Below are 22,988 nucleotides of genomic sequence, written 5' to 3' on the forward strand. Positions count from 1 at the left end.
GATTGAAATAGCTGGGCTCAATTCAAATCTGGATGATTCCAGCAAATTTGTTCTCATTTTCTTGTCTTTATTTTGTTCTTTTAGTTAGTATATTTGTTGCAATCTTTGCTTTCTCTTTTCAATTTTTATTCTGAGGTTTCAATTCAATCTGACCATTTTGCTGATAGAGACTAATCTTAGGCCTAATTGCAGGTCATTTAACTTTAAACCAAACCACTAATCAAGTAGATATGTGACATACATTTGGAAATGAAAATTGACAAAACAAGTCTACTTTAGAAAAATGATTATACACATCACTCAAATGTAGAAAGGTCTCCTCAGTTGAGAAGATCTCGGCCATTAGAGGAGAAATTTAAAAGCCAACAAAAATCTGCATAATTGAAGAAAGAGTAAAATGATTAAGAAGCTTATGCAAAAAGAAAATGGTATTCTAGCATCATAGAAAAGTTTTTGTTTTCGTTTATTTAGCAAGCTAATAATGTTATTTGGTGGACTTGATTTGATTTTAAATGAAATACAAACCATTCTTGTTTTGCCACTTGGGGAGACATTAGAGAAGAGTTGTTACTTTCAAAGGTGTTTATTTTGTTCACACCTGTTGAGATTAGGAGATCCACTTGTATTATAAATAATGTATGCATATGAATTAAAACAAAAAGAAAATTTAGGTGTTGGCCTTCTGATTGGCTGAACTACAACCACGCACCCATTTTTCTAGTTTCATTTATCAAATATTTGATAATCAACCACTTAAACTATTCCTAAAAGATATGATAATACCCTTGTGCTTTGATTAGTTGAATTATTAAACTTATGTTTGATTGTTTAGAGCTAGACAGAGAATCGAAAACAAAAAATTTAAATGGGAAAAGAAGAGGAAAGAGAAAATTAATTTGTATTTGTTTGATTAATATAGAACAGAAGAAGGATTTTTGAAAAATATGCAAAAATTCTTTTCTTTTGAGGGTTTTCTGACTTAAGAAAAAATTTGTTTTTTTGGGAGATAAAATAGATATTTAGAACCGAGTGCATTTTTAAAATTTGAAAACAAGATCATTTTTTTGGGGGTGAAAATATTGAATCATCTAATCATCTATTAACCAAATATAACTTGAAGATATGAATCAACAAAAAGGCTTTCTATATATGGATCCCACTTTAGGGTTTAAGACCATGATTCTAACATGCATTAAAAGCAAAGATTACTTATATAAATTAACACAAATGTTTATTGCATGAAAACTTAGAATTCAGATCCACTATTCTCATGAAGAGAAAAAATTTCTGCGTATTTAATTAAAAAAAATATTTTTATTAAAAAATATATATTTTTGAGATTGGAGATGTGTTAATAATCTAAATATGTGAATTTTTTTTTTTTTAAAGGGAAAAGGGGAACCCAACCCCGACCCCCCCCCCCCAACCCACCAAAAAACCCATCCATCGGATGGTTAGAATCTACCCATGCGTTGAACATCATGTGGGATGATCTTGACCACCCAATTAGTGGCCATCTGTTCACCACTCTGTAGAATATCCCATGTCATGGTCATGGTTGTAAAGGTAAAACAAAAGAAGCAAAGTTTGGTAACTGAGAAATGAAAAAAATATATATACACATTACCCAAAAAATATAAATATATAAAAACAAAATAAATATAATGATGACACAATGATATCTTTGTGCGTGTACCTCTCATCAAATTTAAAAATATTTGAATATTTCCTTTTCATGGTTTGGTTTCCAAAGATAAACTGTGTAAGTGTGTATTACTGTATTCCATTCACATCTCTTGATGATCATGAGAGAAAGATTGTTATCAAGTGTACTACAACAGAGATTGTACTGGGTTTTGATCAGCCAGTTGGCATTAGTAGTTCAAATTTGAAGAGGGTGACTGTTCATCTTACCCTCGTAGAATCAGTAGGCACAGCCTATTAATTTGCTTTTTCTGAGTTTCATGGAAGCAAAACCCAATTGCCCAATGTGTACCTTCCTTAATAAATGTCTCATTCAAGTTTTGGGAGCCGTTTAATTATACTAGAAACGCGGTTTGGAGTCTTTTTAACGTTGGACTTCAGTTTTGACCTCCAAAACGAGGGAAAATCCAATTCTCAAAATAAAATTTTATTAAAAAGGAAGAAGGGGAAAAGGGAATTTGTATTTTAATAATGTAAGAAGCAATTATTTAGTTACTTTTGGTAGGAATAGAAATGGAAGAAGCAAATTAGGAAGCACCCACAAAAGCTGGGATAGCTCCTTGGCAGAGCTTCGGTAGGATTGAGTTTCACGGAAGCGAAGAGGAAAGGGATTTGATGTATGGAGTTGCAGAACTCAAGAACCCACAGAACCCAAATTGTCTGAGCCTTTAAAGGAAAGAGGGTTTTTTTTTTTAATAGAAACTAATTAGTGGTGAATTAAGCTACCAAATATAAAAGAGCATCTCTCTATTCTCCCTGTTAGTTCACTTGCTCTCCTGCTTTGTTGCCTTAGTTCTGTCTTGCTCACTCTCTCTATCAGTGAGACTCACGCGCCAGAGGCTGAGGAGCCATGGGCTGGTTTCCCTGCTCTGGAAAATCAGAGAAAAAAACCAAGAAGAAGCAGCCGCAGCAGAAGCAGCAGCAACAGAAGCCAGATGTTGAGATCCAACCCTCTTCAGGTTTTTCTTCTGTTATACTTTTTCTTTGCTTTCAGAAAAACCCATCCGTTATTTTAACCATGTTTTGCCCTGAACATAGATTTTCTATCTCTAATTTTAAAATGGGGTCCTGGAATTTTTTTTCTCTTCTTTTTTGTGGGGTTGTTGAAAATAGAGGGTCTTCTCCTTCTTGGATGATCTTGAGCATACTAATCTAGGGGTACGAATAATCGTATGGATCTGCTTGGATTTCATTTGGGATGGCTTGATGTTTGTCAAGTAGAAAAACTACTTCTGTTAAGTTGGAATAAAATTTTCTTTTCGGTATGGGTTTTTCAGTGGTTGGTTTTGACGTGTTTCTTTGTTGTTGCTCTTGAAATCTTCGATGTGAAGCTGGTGATTTTTTCTGTTCAGGTGTATGGCTGGTTTCTGATAATAGCAATTTCTAAACGTTAGATCATTATTGTGCGGGTGTGTGGTTTTAATTTTTAATTTTTATGTTTTTTTTTTTTTTAAAATTCTTGTTGGTTCGCGCTCTTCGTTCTATTAGACTTATATACAATCGTTCTTATAAAATGACTGCCCAGTTTGAAGTTAGGGTTTTCCTAGACTCACATGTAAACAAGCGGTTTACTCTTATAAATGACTGAGGTAGCTTCAGTGCTTCCCGTGTCCTTGATGGGTTCAGAGAAGACTGCTCCTGGTGAAGCTTATATTTTTCTCTATTCCAAACTTCTTCTTGTTATTACGAAAAACGACCAGTGATTCTCTTTGATACATCAAGGAGGTGACAGAAGCTTAATGAGTTAGTTCTATCCAAGCTTCGAAATTGTAAGGATGGGTTAATCAGACAATATTTTATTTTTCTGTGCAATTGGGAAAAGCTGAGCTTTAAAATTATTCTGCATTGCTGTCTTTAGTATAGTTTCCTTGATTGTTATCTGAGCTTCTTGATGACAATATTTCCATTGCTTTGTTGTTGGAGTAAGACCGTAGTCTGATTTTGTTTACTTGATGCAATAATTCATTACTCTAGGTGTAGCTCTACAGGCGTCGATTGTTTCATTGATCTCCTCACAACAACTTTGTTCCTTTTTTGCAGATAAACTGAAGGTAAGTCCCTCATTGGATTTGAAGAAGGAGCCTCCCAAGACTGGTGGATCTAATCACATCGCAGCACAGACATTTCCATTCCGTGAATTGGCTGCAGCTACGAAAAATTTCAGAGCGGATTGTCTCTTGGGGGAAGGCGGTTTTGGTAGAGTTTATAAAGGACGATTGGAGAGTACTAACCAGGTTGGTTTGGTTTATTTGTTCTTGATAACATTATAAAAAGAAAATGAGAGCTTCTTTGCAGCTTTTGCTTACATGGGCTTTATGCAAGAGATTTCTGGTCTTTGGTCTATTACAATTACAAAATTATAAAAAGAAAAAGGAGCTTATTAATCAAGTTTCCTTCTTTGGTGTATTTCATTTAGGAGCTTTGAAGTTCCTGTATATAGTGGAGTTAGATGCCTTGAGCTTCTGTTCTTGTAGATTTATCACAAAAATTATCTTCATTGGTGAATATCTTTTCAGTAAATTGAAGTAGTTTATTGGAGTCTCCTTTTCTAGATACTGTGCATGATTCTTTTTTGGGGACTTCCATTTACGAAGTTATTGAATTTTATCCATCTATTAAGTATAGAGTTATCTGGATGCAGGTTGTGGCCATCAAGCAGCTTGATCGTAATGGATTGCAAGGGAACAGGGAATTCCTTGTTGAAGTCCTGATGTTGAGTTTACTTCATCATCCTAACCTTGTTAATTTGATAGGGTACTGTGCTGATGGAGATCAGAGACTTCTCGTTTATGAATACATGCCATTGGGATCTTTGGAAGACCATCTACATGGTATATATGATAAACCAGATGACAAATTTTCTTGTCATCATGAAAAACTTTTCGTTTTCCTTTTGGTGGTATATATTTTTGGTACACCAACTCACATGACTTCATTTTGTGTCCTTGTTGAAATTCATCTTGTGCTCTTTCTTTCCCAGATCTCCCACCAGATAAGAAAAGGCTTGACTGGAATACAAGAATGAAGATAGCTGCTGGTGCAGCAAAGGGTTTGGAGTATTTGCATGACAAGGCAAACCCCCCTGTTATATATCGTGATCTAAAATGTTCAAATATATTGCTTGATGAGGGATATTTTCCCAAGCTATCTGATTTTGGCTTGGCCAAACTTGGGCCTGTTGGGGATAAGACCCATGTCTCTACTAGGGTGATGGGTACATATGGATATTGTGCCCCAGAGTATGCAATGACAGGTCAACTCACACTGAAATCTGATGTTTATAGCTTTGGGGTTGTTCTTTTGGAGATCATTACTGGCAGGAAAGCAATTGACAATTCAAAAGCTGCTGGAGAGCACAATCTGGTTGCATGGGTAAGTTCTGTGTTATTCTCTCCTTTACTTTGTCCTCCTACTTTTAAATGTATTATCAACCTGGTGGTGTTTATTTGCTTTGGTAAAGCATATGTTGTTGCTAGGAATCTATGATTAATGTCACCACTGACTGCTAAATTGCAAATGCGCCATAAGGGGGGGGGGGGGGGGCTGTTTGCTGTGTTATTCTTGGCTCTAATTTCTTGTCTGTCATTCGTTATCTAGCTTCCATATGTTACTGGGTAAAAAAGTAACCTTTTGTTTTAATTTTCCTTGCGTATTTCTGTTTACAAACTTCTTTCCCCCCTCTCTCGGAAACAACTGGAATCTTAGTACCAGAATGGTGGAATTTCAGTCCTCCTTTTGCCATTCTAGCAGCCCTTAGTAAATCAAAACCCTTATGGAGTATCCAATACATAGGGCATCCTTAGTGAACCGAATACACAAGGCTTTCCCCCCTGAGGTTCATAGTATATGTGGACCTACCTCTGTTTTAGGCTGTTTCCTTCTTGAACCCATAGCCAGTAGGTCGCAGTGGAGCAATCATACCGTTGCACCCATGTCATTTTTGTGCCAAGGCCGAGAAAGACTGATAGACAGGGTGATTAATCTCTTAATCTGAATTTAGGTACTATTATGTGATTCCTTATGTCTTGGAAGCTCTTCATGGTAAATATTTTTAACTGGACACTGGCGAAGATCTTGTTTTATTTTTGTTCCTTGGCTTTTATAGTCATTTCAAGATTTTACGTTTCCCATTTTGTGGATCTATTCCCTCAAAAATTTCTCATTTATGGAAAAACACACACTTACTGTAGATGATCTCTAAATTTGCAACTCTGATTTGCAGTAACCTCCTCACAGATTAGGGATAAGCTCCTTGCTGATCATTCTTTGGGGGACCTTTTTTTTTTTTGGGGGGGGGGGGGGGGGGGGGGGGGATAAAGATAAAGTTAATTCATAGATAGTTAAGTGCTTGAAGTACAAAAGTTACTGCAGTTTGTAATACCTATACTGCTACTATCCATAGCATTACAGGCCAAATTCATACACAAGCCCAGGAGAGTGTTAGAACGAAACTGCAATAGTCAGCTCCATAGATTCTGTTAGCAGATCTACCAAAACCAGTGTTAATGTTATAGGCCAAGCTCTTTCATGAGGTTGCTTATGTAGTTCCACCGTTGCTTCTGACCCGCACCAGATTTCTGTTGGATGGATATCCAGAAGTTTAGCTTGGTGTAGTCCCTCCTTCATCCCATAAAGCAAGGCTTCCACCTCATCATTTGTCTTTAGGGGAATAATCATGGATTCAAAATGGAGATTGAATCAGCTGAAGTCAATCTCGTTAAAAATTGTGGTTGATTCCATCTGGTTGCAGCTGATTCCTGACCTGATTCCAGCAGATCGGGATCATAAATGGCCTATTCCAGGCTCTGATTTCTCTCCTTAATAAGCGTGGCAACAATGTGAGGCATGCTTCTTAGTTTGGTTATTCATGTTGAAGCAAGAAAATCTTCAGGTGTCTTCATGCAATCCCTTCTAGAAATATAGTTATGCCAATCCTTGACAAATGGCCTTGGATGCTTCTTTCATTTTTTAAGAGGTTGTGATGGAGGCTTTTTATTTTTCTCCACTGGAAATGGCTGCTACTTCCTTGAAAGACTTATTAGCGGACATGGGTTTTGTCTATCATTAGCGTACCATATCTAGTTGGGAATGATGCAAACACAAGAAGCTAAGCAGCCGAGGTTGAGAATTGGTAGAGAATAGGGATAGATACTAGGAAGTTGGTGGAAGCTTGAGGTTGAGATGGTAAAACAAAAGATAAGTTTGAAAAAAACTTAGTTTTACTAGTTGCCACCATAGTATTCACTTAGTGGCACTAAAAACAGTCCCACCTGTGGTCACTTGAATCTGCAAACAAGAAGTTCTAATAGAGTTTTATTTATTTTCAATTTGTGGTTGCTTTTGAGAACAGCCAAGCGTCTAAGACTTCCATTATATGTAGATACCTTAGGCTGCTGGAACATGAAGATACCTTGCATCAGGGAGAAGTATAGTCGAGAATTGAGATGAGTCAACTTGTGTGATTTGTTGATCATTTATGAGCTCATTTCTGGATATAAGGCCAAGGGAAATTGGGATTACTAATGATCTGGGGCAAAAGGGCTAGTCGTTGGATATCTTAACCCCGTATTTTACATCCAGTAATCTGTAAAGTGAGGCAACTTCGTCAGCTGTTATAGCATGTTGAGGAAACCATTGGTCGTGCATTTTACCATTCTCTGGAAAATGAATCATCATTATCAACTGCATGGTGTAAGAGGATTTTTGTGCCAATACCCATAGCCCAGAATCTGCTATCGGGCGTTACCGGTGAAGTTTATGTATAACAATACTCTGGTGTATCCAGATGAACCCAAACTCAGGTGAAAACATGGTGGTGTATTCTATAGGTTCATAAATTGGACATACCTACTATGATAACTATCGTATTTGTCCTTTCTCAATCTGTTACACGTTAGATAATTTTGATTCAAATGCTGGATCGCAGAAAGAGTACATTTATGATCTGTTTAGTTGTGCATTTCACCTTGTTTAGAAAGAGGTATGCAGTATGTTGCATCATTTAATTTGTTGGATGCTCAATCTGTACATAAGGTAGCTTTCACCTAGCAAAAACAAAGCAGATTTTACCCGATAACAAGGTTAGTCTCATTTCTTTGGTGCTTTCCTAATGGAGGGCTTTGTGTATTAAACTGAAAGTCGAGGTGGATCTCTAGGTTGATTCATGTTGATCTGATCCAGATTATTGGATGCATCACCACTGACAGTAATCCTAATTCTAGTCATACCCCACCCAATTGCACTTGCACATGCAATCTTGGTCTGGGTGCTCCTGATCAGATTAGGTTCTTCTTTCTACTTAGTACTTATTGTTGCATAAGGATAATCCTTTTGGTAATGATGAAATAGAAGGAAAATTTGCATATTCTTAAGGCCTGTGCGGAAAAGGTGGGGGGGAAAGGGGTGGGAAAATCGAAAGTGAATTCCTTCCTAACCAATGGGAGGTTGGGTGGGGGGGGGGAACGGTCCTGAACGGACCTGCCGGGGCCACCCCCCCCGCTACCCCCTTTGTGGGTTTGGGGGTTGGGAGAGTGGGACCCCCCCCTTCCCAACCCTTCTTCCTTCTCCCCCCCCCCTGTGGGCCCGTTTTTTTCCCCCCCTTTCCCCCCCCTTGGATTGAAAGTTGATGGCTTTTCTGCATATAAATGTACCATCTGTGGGATTTGGTTGCAGGCACGACCGCTATTCAAAGATCGGAGGAAATTCTCACAAATGGCAGACCCAACGCTCCAGGGCCAGTATCCCATGAGGGGTTTGTACCAAGCACTTGCTGTTGCTGCAATGTGTGTTCAAGAACAGCCCAACATGCGTCCTCTCATAGCTGATGTGGTTACTGCTCTGAGTTACCTTGCTGCCCAATCATATGACCATGAAAGCCAACCAACCCAAAGCTTCCGAATGGCTCCACCTACTCCTCCTCGAACAAGAAGGGACAGTGACAGAAGACTTAATGGTGGTGGTGGTAATGGGTCTGAGAGAGATCAGGCCAGGGGAATTAACTAAGACTCAAAACCATTGTAAGCAAAATTGAGTTCATCCCATGGTTGGATTGGATTTCTCTGCATTTCAGCCTTTACTAGAAACGGCTGCTGAATAGTTACGAATCTGATGTTTTTTGTGTAGTGATCACTGATCACATGCATCAGAGCTTCACTGGTATGCATTTTTGCTGTTATAGCATGTTGAGGTCCTGCTTATCAAATTTTGTATCTCCCCAGATAACAGGTGCCTTTCCAGCCCCCCATCATTACCTCCCCAGTCAGTGTACATGAGAGTTTGGGTCCTTGTATCTATGTGTTGATCTGGACATTTGTGATTCCTATAGCTTAATTGAATTTGATTTTTAAATGTGCAGGCTTCCTCTTATTTCTTCTTCCCTTGCTAGTATGCAATTGAATTCCCTTGCTGAATGTCTTTGGTGTTGGTGGGTTGGGGAGGGAAAGAAGTTGCTGGCTTTATTATAGCCAGGGATTAGCCTTCTCAACTTTTTGATCATGTAAGCTGGTGGTTTGTCCATTAAGTAATATAGTCAAAATGGACTATTTCAACATCGTGCAGGTAACTGTGTCAGGGGCTTCACCCTTTTTACTGTGACTTGGTCTAAAATTTTAATCTGTGGTTAGAAATTTTCTTCAGCAACCAAGATGAAGCTGAACTTGGCCATGTGATCTGATCCCTCTGATTCAACCAGGATATTTGGATCTTCACCAAGGGATGGAGGAAAGGGTGTAAGGTTGGTCCTAACGGCCTAAACAGGATCTGGGAGGGCAGGTTTTGATTGCAAAGTGTTAGCCAGGTTGAGTTAGGGTTGATATCTTAGGTCCCGTCCAGTCAAACCCTGATTCTAACCCTAATTATACTTTAGGTTTGGTTTCAAATATTTATGTTTTGGTTTCATATAATCGACAGCAGTTTCTCTTTTTGTGCTTGAGATTTTAGTTTTAAATATTTGTTAATGGGGCCCATAAAATCCCTCTAGCTTCTGTTTGAACTTCTGTTACTTCCCTTTCATGGATTATCTGCCTTCTCTGGAAACACCCTAGCTCTGTTTTATCCTTTACACTGGATGAGTTGGAACACTTTCTTCTTATTAGGTGTCAGGTAATGAAAGCATTTCATATCATTGTTCTTGGGATGAAATTTGGGAAATTACTGTGACACCACCATGCTCAATTCCCTATCCTGCTTTGGCCACTGCCCAATCACCTCCACCTCGGTGTAGTTACACTCACTGTCTACGATTTCTGACTCTATAATCTGTCTCAATTCAGTTTGTCTTTATGAAATGGGTGGAACGGGAACTTAGTTATTCCTCTCTTATTAGAGTCTACAATGAGATGGGTAAAGCTACCTTTGTCATTGGTATTCAAATTCTGGTATCTCGGGAGAGCAGGGCGGGGCAGTGATGCAGGGCAGAGGCAAGGTGAGGGGAGGAAGGGAAGGCAATTATTCATATCTACTTGGGGTTCATGAATTCCCTATGAGTTTTTCATGTTGATACTCTGTTCCACAATCTAAGTTTAATCCTCAATACTCAATGCCCTTTTCTTCCCTATGAGTTTATCCAATGGGCAGATCAATGGTAACGAGATACGTAAATTGGCTAATCCTCTAGACAACAGTGTCTTTACAGTGATTCCCCCCGAATTTAAATGCCCTTTTCTTCCCTTCTGAAATGGTAGTGAGATCGCCATGGGTTTTATGAGAGAACGTTCGAGTTCCAATTCATGATGAAGTTGGAACAGGTACCTGCGATTTTCAATAAAAACCACCTCCACTGGGCATTTGCAGTTTCAGGCGAGTAAGAGTGCTTCTTTCATCGATTGTTTTCTAATGGTCTGCCTGAGGTAAAACATATCTCCGGGGTCAATGTAGCATCAACATCATCCCCACGTTCTTCCTCTTAATCTGCATTTTAGGAATGGTGTTGTAGTTTTACTGGGACTGGCTGTGGTGGCCAGGTTTCCTAGCGGTGAGTTTGAACAAGAGGAGTCACAGGGAGTGGAACTTGCGTGTCGCGAGGAGGTGGGCGACCACCACGCAGTAACTGGAGCCATTAGTGTAGGATCAAGCGCTTGCAGTTGCTCCAAAAGTCCGGACCTGTGGATACGGTGCCACTAATTTTCCTTATACCGTAGCCAGCAACTACCCTGGTTCGAGCCTGGATCTAGGTGGGACCTTGGGCAACCTCAGCATAGCCTAGGAGGCTGGAACAGTTCTGGTATCGCCAAGGTCCCCAACAAATAGGTTATCGGAGAGGGAGGAGAGGTAACGATCACTCAGTGGCATAGTAAATTCAGTTGCTACAAGCGAAGGTCAACTTTTTCTTCTATCACTGGTTTTCTGAACCATTGAGGTTACTTTGGCGCCTTTCTCTCCCTGCCTTGACATTAAATATGAAAAGATTTTGCAGCCTGGTGCTGTATAAGATATCATATTTTGCCCAACAAAAGTACATGCATTCGCTTTAACTCAAGATAATTTTTCTCCGAGAAATGACTTACCCTGATGGTCAAGCCTTCCCATTTTGACTGGACAAGAAATGGATAAATGATTTAAGCAAGCAAGAACAAAGGGAAAAGTAAAAAAGAGAACTTAAGTTCATCTTTCTCATATATTATTGGTAATAAATGACAAGAAATAATACTATCCAGTATCCACGTCGCTATCTATTGATTCTGCCTAACAAATTTTAACAGAATAATTTTTTTTTTCTTTTTTTTTCTTGGCTCTACTGGCTGAAATTGATACAGGAGAATAGGTCTCGCTACTAAAAATGATTGGTGTAATATACAAGCTCGGTCATGGAAAACTCACACTATAATCACTTACAATATCACACCATCTGGGTGAGAGGAGTCCGAGTTGGGGGAGCTCCTAAAACATAGTCAAGTTGATCATCCACAAATGTGTCCTATTTTTCTTGTTCTTGTGGGCTGTCTTTCTGCGGCATAACTGTGCTCTCTTCTGACTTCTCAGCATTGCCTTCACCCAGATCCTCAGGATTGCTTGATTTTCCCTGTTGCATAAAAAAATGAACTTACAAATCAACAAATATGAGAATGAGTAAGCACTTCAGAAGGCCGGAAAATGACAGCCAATATACCATAATATCGATCTGCTGAGAGGATTGCCTAGTCAATACCACGTTAAGTTTAAAAAATGCTACTTAAATATTTTGGGTTCTGTCTAATGTACAATCATTGTTATATATAGTGCTAGAAATTACAGTATTCATTCACGACATTTGTTAGATTGTTTTGCATCCAGAATAGGATTCATTTACACTCAACTTCCTGGTATCTTTAATGGGTTAACTGTCGTTAAGGTGATGCAACCTCTGTGGATTGTTGAAGAGAAGGGAGAATAAGGAAAAAGTGGAAGAGAAGCAGCATGGTGAGAACGAAGATTGGAAGCAATTCAAGGGAAGAAGAAAGAGCTCCAGAATCAAAAAGGGGTAGTCAGTCTAATAAGCAGAGACAAGAGAGAGGAATGAGAACAAGAAAATTGTTCAGAAAGTGAGACAACCACTATCTTTTCTGCATTTTCAAGTCTAGTCTGATCCTGGGGCCGAAAAAGGGGGGGCGGCAAAGGGGGGGCGGGGGGGGGGAGACGAAAAGAGAGGAGACACCACTTCTTTGAGCAGCGACCGAGGCCGAAGGGGTAGTAGCAAAGCAGAGACCTGAGAGAGGAATGAGAACAAGAAAATTGTTCAGAAAGTGAGACAACCACTATCTTTTCTGCATTTTCAAGTCTAGTCTGATCCTGTTGAAATTTTTGCAGCATGCTTTGTATCCCAGAAGGCAGAGAGCCAGTGTATGAGGTTTCCTGCCACTATACGGAGAAGTCTGTAATGTACACAGCATTACCCCTGCTTTTGCAGAAAGCCTGTTTCTAGACTCTAATCTGTGACCACTTGGTTACTATGAAACAACCTCTACCTTGACACCAAGACCTGAATTGCAGAGATTTTGATAAAAATATTCTTAGTCTGCCGCATCATGACCAATCAAGCCACTTATGGACAACCTAATTTTGTAGTTCATATATACAAGACATCATCTTGTGAAATAAAATGTAAAAGGTATTACCTTGTTCCAATCAAGGCTTCTTGTCGTTGTTGTACTTATACAAAACACAATCTTGTGAAATAAAATGTAAAAGGTATTACCTTGTTCCGATCACGCCAGCTGAGCCCAAATGGTTTGGAAAGCAAACTGACTTTTCTCATGGACATGTCCTGGGCAGGTTCCTGAGCTCGTACTGCTGAAGAATCCTGATTCATCAATCTATAACACATGCATGATGCAAACTTCAATAAGCAGCAATAAATTACATGATTTAACATGAAAAACAACAGTACTAAAGCTTTTCCTATTTATTAGTCTTTTTTATTGAAATTCTGTGACATGATTTACAGAGGAAGAACAGAAGTACTACAGTTTTTCCTATTTATTTACTCTTTTTTTTTTGTAATTCAATGACCAGCTTTCCTATATATTTCTCCTTCTTTTTCTGCAGTTCAATGGCCTGATTTGCAAAAGAACAGCAGTAGTAAAGACTTTTCCTAATTATTTCCTTTTTCTTCCTATACAGATGTTGGTATCCAAGAGTCTAAACCAAAAATAAGAATGCCCCTCCACACCCATAAAGAAACAAAAACACTCAGAACTAACATTATTTTCCTTTTAAAGCATAAAATAAGTTCATATCAATGTTCACAGAAATCAAGAATCATCATAGATAAAGCATATTATACATCCATATTGCCAGTACCTGGGAGATTGTTGCACTTTAACTTGACCAGATTGGTATTGTAAGGTAGCTTCCAGCATTGTTTCTGCCATAAGTGCCCGCTTCTCCATTTGTGCAAGTGATGCCATGGCTGCTTCATATTTTTCCTGCATTGGCTGGTTCTTATAAGACAAGATAAAACACAAAAAAGGCAGAATATTATAGAAAATGCTGCATCTGGAAATCTCAATTTAGTGCAGCTGGGAGCTACCAAACTACAAGGTAAACCATTAGCAACAAATAACACGGGTACATATCTTTGAAATAAGGATACAGAGGAGTTGGAAGGAGTACGCAAGGTTAAAAGCTTTTAAATTGAAAAAATTATATTCCATTTTTGGATTACAAGCAATAACAGCACAAGCATTGTGGATGAAACCATGACTATTTGTGTCCAAGACACAGAGTTGCTGATGAGGTACCAGGGAAGCAAAAAGAACATTAATAATCATGGATCTACTTTGAGGCTAAAGTTTTTAATACAGGGACATATGTTGCATAAGAAGCTATGGTGTTAGCACCTGTTCTTTCCTATTCCTACTGTACGTAGAATTTAGCTTCTTATTTGGTCGTTATGAATAGCTAGACAAAATTAATATCAGTTTCTTATTATGTAAAGGATTGGTTTTATCAGAAATTAAACCTTGAGTTCAATAGAGGAACTGTCTGACTACCACCTGGCTTGTCTCACCTAGCCGCCAACCCAAAAAAAAAAAAAAAAAACCCTTTACTCTTTATTGTCTTCTTCTCCCTCAATATCTCTTTCACATGGGAGACACCATTTATCATTCAGAATCTACCAGTACATGAAAGAAGACAACCTGAAGCAAATTAGCAGCATGTCTCTGAGCAGCTGCATCTTGCTCTGCAAATCTACGAGCATCTTCAGTCACCTTTTGTTCTTGCTCCACTCGCATTAGAACCTGTGTAAAATTGGATCCAATACTGAACTGAACTTGAAGAAAACTAGAAATAGAATTAGACCTGGACAAGACAGCTGAAAAAGGGAAGTATAACTCTGTATGCAGATAGCAAATTCAATGGGCAACATTTAGGCAGTCTTGATAAGTACTCCCACTTATCCTAATGAGTTCTACGGACCCAATGCCCAGAAGCTTCTCAAGCTCAAGCATTTACTTGTCTAGTTAGAGACCAACGTCTTGGGGTAAACAAGAAAAATGAAGGGGAAGATCAAAAGAAAATTGGCAAAAACAAGGATTTCCAGAAGATCCATAATTGGATCCAAAACCCATCAACCAACACAATTAAAAAGCAGAAAACTCTCTTGGGTTATCACCACACACCAGGGGGAAAAGGACGCATTGCAACTTGCAAACTAATGGACCACAGAAACAAAGAATAATCAAAACCTGAAGCATCACATGCTCTTGTTCCTGCTTATCTGCAAGGGCCTGTTGCAAAACAGCCAACTCTTGCTCCAACTGTTCAACCTGTACAGCGAAAAGAAATCTCTGATCTTCTAAGTGATAAAACATAAATGAAATTTTCATATAGGGAGAAAGTAACAGAAAGAAAATGCAAAGAATGCCATCATTCAACATTAGAATCCCCTCTCTTCTTCTTTTTTCGATATTTTTACATGCGACCCCGACTTTGCACCGAAACTAGTGAAGAACCCTGACTTAGCCAAGAGGTCCCCCACATTAGGCACCATTAAGGATAGTTTACAACTAATGATTCAATCTCAAAAAAAATTAATATCACCAAAATGCCCCTAACTTGTTAAAATAACTAAAATACCTATGTTTAGTCATCCTATTTTCAAGGTAGAACCACACTCATATAGATAGAAGAACCTTCACCCATCTTCCTCCTTTCTCCTACCACCGAACAAATTGACAGACAGGCTGGGGAGGGAGCAAATCAAAGGGCAACCATCAAACAGATGCTAGAAGCATTGAAGGAGGAAGAGAGAGAGGGAGGCAAGGCCAGGACCAAAGAAGAAGAACTCTACTTCCAGAAGATGCCTTGTTTCCCTATCGCATAGTTGTCAAAGAGGCAAGGCGACCAAAGCAATTGGGGCCCCACCTAGGTAATTAGGTGACAAAGCGGCAATAAGGCAACCAAAGCGGTTGGGTCAAAAAATTTCAATATAACTACTTTTAAACACAACTACTTTTAAACACAACTACTTTCTATAATAAGCTAAACAAATATTCAACAGTCACATTCATCCAAAAAAAAAGCATTCAAGAATCATAATTATGAAAAATAATTCAAAAAAATAACACAAACATAAGTTCATCTCATCAAACCATGGTTGTCAAAGTGTTTGCTTAGGCATTTACTGATTCATTGATTCTTATGTTGAGTATGGTTTATGCTTCACATTCTGTTGCCGGCGGCGGGGATGTGGGGGCACCACCCCCAAAGCAAAAAATAGGTACTATGTCGCTTTGGGCCTTGGAGTTCCTTTGTAGATTGGTTGTCAATTAAGCGGTTAAAAAAAAAAGCGGTAGAAAAACCGCTTTGCCGCTTTGCCGCCTAGGCGGACACTTTGACAACTATGCCCCTATCGAGAGAGAGAGAGAGGGAGAGTGGCACAGTGAAAAGAAGACGGCGTCAAGGCTAGTTACAGGTTGAGGCAAAAGGAGCAACATACACAAATGGATCACTTAAAGAAATTCAAGAAAAAAGTCCCAATCTAAATGCACCGACAATGCAGATCTAGCACCAAATTTGCCTATTTTCCTTTGAAATCAACCTATGGTGTTGGGACTTTGTTTAATAGGTTTTTTCAGTCATGGGCCTATTCTATGGGCCCAATATTTTAGGGTTTAGGTTAAGAAAGAAAATGGTGAATTAATTAGTTTAATTCATCCAATTACATAAATTCTGCCCAACCTAAGTTATAAGGATAGAATAGTCTTTGCTTATGTTTTTATTTCAATTTTAAGTGTTCTAGTCTAAGACTCTAAGTCAATCAGTTTCTAATTTCAAGTTAGTCCAGGTTGAAGCCAAATCAAATTAGGACTCTAGCAATGTTAGTACAATTAACAGACCTCTCCACTTAATGGGGAGAGGTCAAATTTGAATATTGGAAAAGAAAGCTTCTCTTTAGTAATTCCTCGTGTTCGTAAGTTTTATTTTCGTCGAATGGGAATTAGAGATTCAAGGCTGAGAAGGGTTCTTAAGATCAAATCAAGCCTAGACACCTGTGGCTAGTTGAAGATCAGAGTAAAACCTTCATTCTCCATCTAAGTAGTTTATCCTCAAAGCTCCATTCAGGTATTACTAGCAGCCTACATCAATCTCCTTCTCCTATCACTTTCGTTTTCAAATTTTCTTGAATTTTCTTGAATGTTTCGAGTTTCCAAGACAATCAAAATCAAAGGTCAGATCTACACTGTTAGATCTATCCCACACTTTGAACACATCTTCCCTCTAGTGACTGTAGATCATAGATCTCATTCTGACAGTCAAATTTCATGATGTAAATATTTTCTTGAATTTTTGTACTTCCTAGATTCACCCCCCCCCCCCCCCCCCCCAAAAAAAAAAAAAAACACCACAAAAGAAGAAACCTCATAGCTTCCAATTTAGCCATCCAAACCCAACCAAACTTGGAGGTCATAACTCTATACCTACAAGTCCCTCCAAGTTTCACTACAATACCCATAATTTTTCATCCCATATCTCAAGAACCTACCCGATCCCACCATTCTAAATCTCTCAAAACTAACACCCTATCATCCTTGGTACTATTCATTTCAAGTAACCCAACCAAGGAATTCAGAATCCACTAACAAAATCCATCCTTCCAAGAAAAAACTTCCCATTATAGCCCATATTAGAAAGACCACCAATAACCTGTAACCAAAATTTCAAGAAACCCTTTCTTGGTCTCATATGAGTTAGTTCTCTTAAAGATCTTGGAAGAATTGGCCTTCATTCAACTGGAAGCTGAATCAACCCATCTGTCTTGCCTTCTCTGTGGCCCCTCACTACTTGCATACCAATTTGCATGTACTACCAGCCAGTGGAAGTCCTATATGGGCATGGTGGCATCATGCTATGCCAATGCATATCTGGCTTCTAGACTGTCCAGCTAGCCCTTCAAGCCAATTGACCCTAAGACGTATCAAACGACAAATCCCACTCCCAAACTTTTGCATGCTAGCCAAATGGGACCCACACCTCTATTTTTTCTCAACACAGAACTCATGTGTTTTATCCAGGACATGGGGTTAATTTCACTAAATTAACCATAATAGCCATGCGTTACGATCCCAGTAGAAAACACACATCCTGTGTGCTGCATGCATCACATGTATCTCATCAAGAACACCACACCAACTCTTCTATGCATGAATACATCTATACATGACATATGACATCATCATCATCTACCCTAGCAGGCACACATGCCAAGTAATCTCACTTGTATAACATCATTCACATGTATTGCACATCATCACTCCACAAAATCACAGAGATGCCCTTGTAATGTTCTCCATGCCTTTGAATAATTGAATTGCCAATGGATGACTCTTGGTCACTGTAGAACCTCTATGCAGACTATCATTAATTTTGTCAACGCCGTTGAACACTATAATAACTTCTATGGATGCAGGAAAGACTCTCAGGCACTGTTGTGAAATTTGCCAACTGATTTAAAATGTTCTTTGTACGGTACTGGCCACTGTACCCTGCCTGTAAACCTGTCATTTGTGCTAGAACAGTAATTCCCTATCACATCATTGTTAGTGTCCTACTACACCCATGGTTATCAAGGCAACAAGGTGATGCTAGGCAATAGAGGGAAACAAAAACCAAGGTGAAACCAAATCACGTTGACCCCAAAAATTGTAATGTTTGTACTCAAAGCTGCCATTTGTAATAATATTCCATTGACTGTACTGCACCAAGGTGTACTGTATTGAAACAACCAACACATATGCAACCATGTTGACAACAATGACAACCAACACAGCATGAATAATATATGTCTACCATCATTTAAGCAGAAAAACTTAGCTACTTAAAATCACTCAGCCTCCAAAGCTTACTAGCCCACTCGTTTCTAGTCTCAGGAGTAAATTGACAGATGCATGGATCCATTCCTCAAATAAACCGGAAAAGATAAGGTGGCCATCAACATAGCAAAATTAACTTAGCTTGCTCCTATTTCAAAGTGAATTCAATTTCATGGCTATTTCCCAGACAAAAGTATATAGATATACATATAAGAAACAGGCATGTGCAAATGCAAGTATTTGGCATTCTTCATATGTAAATTTCAGATTTAAATTATTTTGAAATTTTATTGATTTTTATAAAGTCATTTTTATACCAAATATTAAACATACAAACCAGAATATACATGAAAATTGAAGTCATGCATAAAATTAAAACTGTGAATAACAAAAGATTGTCCTTCAGATTTGATATTCTTCAAAAACAAATTTTAAGTTTATATTATTTTAAAATTTTATTTTTATTGGTTTTTATAAAATCACTCTAATACCAAATGTAAAATAAACAAATCAGAATAAACATAAAAACTAAAGTCACGCATAAAATTAAAAATATGGAAAAAGATGATATTTTCAGAACTAAGTTATGTTAGCATTTTTTTTACCCTTGTGTTAGCCATTGGGATAGTATCACCTTATGTTGCATTAATCATATTGTAGTTTTAGACTTTTAGTACAATATATTTTTATCCTCAAACATCAAACTAAATAATATACGAAAAGGTCAATAAAAAATATAATCATATCAGAGGGATCAAGGCTTGGTAACAACAGCAGCCAACATCATCACATCAGAGGGAGAGGAGAAAGTGTGCATACAATTTATTTTTTCTTTTTTATTCTGTAAGAGTAAACCTATGTACATTGGGCCAATTTTGCTGCCAATTGGAGGTCTAAGATGCAGATGTTGGGGGATAATGTCTTGACACTCATTCAAGATCCACCTCCAAATCTTTGAGGAGATTCTTCAGGCGGATTTAGGGAGGCTTCCCCTGTTTTTGTTTAGCTGTTTGTCTTTGGATCACTGACCCTGTAGTGTACCAAACAAAAAAAAAACCTATATATGTTGGAGAGGAGAGTGTGTATATGGGAATTTTTTTAGATACTAATTAACCCACATTAAGAGAGAGGAGAGAGTGTGTGGGATTTTTTATTTAATTTTAATTTTTCAAAAGAATGAGTGTAGTTTTTTTTACTTGATTTGATTTTGATAAGGTGTATGGGATTAAGTGCTCCTAATCACAATGCTTATGATGGGGGATTCCATTCGTTGGCTTTTCAAAACTTTGAAATAACTTGATTTTAAGCCATGATTTTAGAGAGATACAATTACCATTATTATTGTAGACTTTAGAATGAAAGAAATTACAATTTATATTGTATTATTGGATTTAAGAAATGTCAAATTACATTTATGGACATTAAATAGTCATATCTACTAAGTCAATAACATAGGATTCTTTAGGAGATAAAAATGTAATTATGTTCTTTGAGTTTGGCAAAAACATGTCCAAAGAGCTTAATGAAATCTAACTAAACATGCAAAGCAATAAAAGTCTACATTCAAAATGAACTGCCAACAGGAATCATATTGTGCTTCAAGGATTTAGATGAAAGATTGAAAATAAAGCAAACAACTAGTTCATCAGAATTTCAAAGATTGCTTCAAGTATACCTTCGCACTTAATTGCCGTCTGTTATCCTGCTTAACCATCTCCATGAGTGCTGTCTCCAACTCTTCAGCCCTGGAAAGATCAGAAAACATCAATTTTGTGTGGTAATCTAATAAATGACAGATTATCTTCAGATAGCTGTTTCTCAAAGTCATCGCCACTAGGACATATTTTGAATAGATTCAGTCCTTAGAATCTAAAACTGTACTTGAAGCAACCGTCTACTGGCAAACAACTAATAATTCAGACGCAAAACATGACAATTTTTCCCAGGTTATTCCCTCATACTCGTCCTACATGAAAAGCCATCCTAGGACATTAAATATGATAGATATTTCAACAAGACCAGATACTTCAAAATTTCCAATTCAAAGAATGGTAGTAAACATTGATTAAACTACAAGAGATAAGACTTCTCAAATATAAGCAACTAGCCTCTACTCTCTAGGTGATGCATGAGCATCTTATTATTCTTATCCTTTTTCTTTTTTTTCTTTTAACAGTTGATCGGCTAATTAAAAATTAAAATAGCCTATACCCAAATCCACGATTTTAGATGCTGGTGTAGGGGAAGCCCCCCTACACCTGACCAAGAGCTAATGGTGCTGGTGTAGGGAGGAAGTCCTAAACCTGAGGCTGTTTTGTTAGGACAACCAAACTGCATCAACTCTCGACTCCTCGAGCTAGGTTGCAGACCCAAGGTGCCTTTGTAATTATCTCGCGGATGAGGTGGCACATATCTTGAAATAGATAACTCATCGTAAACCCACAAGTAAAGCGATCAACAACTAGAGGAGAGAACTGTTGTTGCCATGGCATGTCTTTCAATGCATGGGGCAACATTAGGTATGTACATCCCCTTGCTTAACCTTTGATGGTGTTTCTTGCACCATCGTAGAGAATACCAGCACATGGTTACCAAGGTCGAAGTAACTAGGCAAGGCATATGGTACTGTAGAGGCCCAAACTGTAGGTGTACTTGGGCTAGTGCAGTTGCCTCTTCTCAGGAAGTAGCTCCAAAACTTGAACATGAATAGTCTTGAATAACTGCTTCTGTGGAAGGTGCTCTAACAAAATCTGCAAAGATAGAATTGGCTTCTGCCCCTGTATCAACTAACGGGTGAACATTTGTAGAACTATCACCATGCAGAAGATTGCCTCTTTGCTTGAAGAGGGGATCCTTGTCAACAAGTCTAGTAAAGAATGTAAGTGAGACGCTGGCAGAAAATGCTTCAACTTCATAATCATAATCATCAAAGGCATTCTCATCAGCATCACAAAGATCTAAGACTAGTGCATCACCAACTCTTGTTGGCTGCTTCCTTGTGACATTAATGGATTGAGATTTCTTGGTGTATTTATTGCTAAAGTGACATTTCTCTTCACAACTACGGCATACAATGTTTTTCAGCCAAAGACTGCTATTATTATTATTATCTAGCTCCTTTTTTTTCCCATTCTACAGGGTTCAGATTTCTTGTCTTCAATCCCTGCTGGTGGCTTATAGGCTGAAGGAATCTTAATCATGGCAACTTGAGGATATTTTTTAAAACTCTAATGTGTAGGTGTACATTTCTTTATTGCCTAGCTGGAGGATGATAAGCTTATAAAACAAATCCTTCACATAATTAGGAGGAATAAATTTGTCATTTCAGCGTCTGCTTCATGACCTCCAAATTGGTAATGAATCCAAGTTGCCTAACTAACTTGGAATGTAAAACATCCTCCCACCAAGAAAATGTTTGCCCAGTAAATTTGGTAAGGAGGAGCTCACACCTCTTCTCATCCAGAAAGGATTTATAAGCAAAGATCCTCTCAACCTTGATGAGCAACTCAAGGACCTCTTCCAGCCCCTTTTTGCCACTAAACTTTAGGTTCTCAGTTTTGATACGATGGTCTCCATCAGAGAACTGTCCTGAAGCTTCCTGAGAACTTAAAGTAAATGAAAACCCTGGTGGATCATCAATCCACCAAGTTTGAGAAGTTGACTTAGAAAATCTAGCTACAATTTGGGTGTCAATTTTCTTCATAAACCCAAGGATTTCAGTGAAAGGGGCACAATTCCCATCGACAAACTTGACTTCGTTCTAATCAATCCTAGCCTCAAGTCTTTCAAACCTAGCTTCAGACCTATCATCTCTTTTTTGGATTCTCAGCTAGTTCATGATATAGCTTATGTAGCTCAGTGATGGAAACCCGATTTTATTTCTTGAAAGGATTCCCTAAAATTGCTCCTGTTCGGAGAAGTGATATAATCCATATTGAAGGAACTAGAAGAACTAGGGGTAGACCTAAGATAATCTTAGGAGAAGTGGTGAGAAAGGATATGTATAGCTTAGGCCTTGTATCTAGCATGGCCTCGAACAGAACTGATTGGAGGGCAAGAATCCATGTAGCCGACCCCATTTAGTTGGGACAAGGCTTATTGTTGTTGTTGTTGTTGTATTCCCTAAAATTGAAGGTTTGCCTAGAATCTTCCAGCAATTAATTATCAAATCATAATGGATGGATAGTATGGTTAAATTTGGATCCTAGGTTAAGATGTGAATCAACATAACCTAAATGGGTTGCTGGGTTTGAGATGGTAATGGGTTCAGGATTTATGGGAAACCTTAGAAATAATTTTAGGGATGGGTAATTTATTATGGAAGGGTTTTGGGTTAGATTTGATTTAACAAAACTGAATGGGATGGTACAGGAAAGGCTGGGGTTTTAACTTTTAACACATCCTTATGGGATAATCTTGAGACACCCAAAATCACCCTAGGGTGGGTGGGTGGAAGGAAGAATGCAATAATTTGGATGAATGTGGTAAGGTTTA

At 38.2% G+C, this 22,988-nt stretch overlaps 2 protein-coding genes across 2 annotated transcripts in view; one reads left to right on the forward strand and one right to left on the reverse strand.

The window, feature by feature from the left end:
- Positions 1-2,180: 2,180 nt before the first annotated feature.
- Positions 2,181-9,070, forward strand: LOC149023330 (putative serine/threonine-protein kinase PBL7). The gene is made up of 5 exons (XM_089143871.1): positions 2,181-2,663; positions 3,745-3,938; positions 4,346-4,535; positions 4,685-5,076; positions 8,377-9,070. Exons 1-5 carry the CDS (start codon positions 2,555-2,557, stop codon positions 8,704-8,706), a joined length of 1,215 nt encoding a protein of 404 aa, XP_088999997.1. The 5' UTR covers positions 2,181-2,554; the 3' UTR covers positions 8,707-9,070.
- A 1,870-nt stretch (positions 9,071-10,940) lies between these two features.
- The window catches only part of LOC149023331 (uncharacterized), a 33,460-nt gene continuing 21,412 nt past the window's right edge, over positions 10,941-22,988 (reverse strand). The window contains exons 13-18 of the mRNA XM_089143870.1: positions 20,170-20,239; positions 14,868-14,948; positions 14,319-14,420; positions 13,480-13,604; positions 12,875-12,992; positions 10,941-11,722 (exon numbers count right to left, since the gene is read on the reverse strand). Of these exons, the coding sequence (XP_088999996.1) occupies positions 11,618-11,722; positions 12,875-12,992; positions 13,480-13,604; positions 14,319-14,420; positions 14,868-14,948; positions 20,170-20,239 (601 nt within the window). The 3' untranslated portion in view covers positions 10,941-11,617. The remainder of the gene's footprint in view (positions 11,723-12,874; positions 12,993-13,479; positions 13,605-14,318; positions 14,421-14,867; positions 14,949-20,169; positions 20,240-22,988) is intronic.

Source organism: Hakea prostrata, chromosome 2 (assembly GCF_041222555.1).
Source record: "Hakea prostrata isolate BN-2017 chromosome 2, UWA_Hpros_2, whole genome shotgun sequence".
NCBI classification, from domain to species: domain Eukaryota; kingdom Viridiplantae; phylum Streptophyta; class Magnoliopsida; order Proteales; family Proteaceae; genus Hakea; species Hakea prostrata.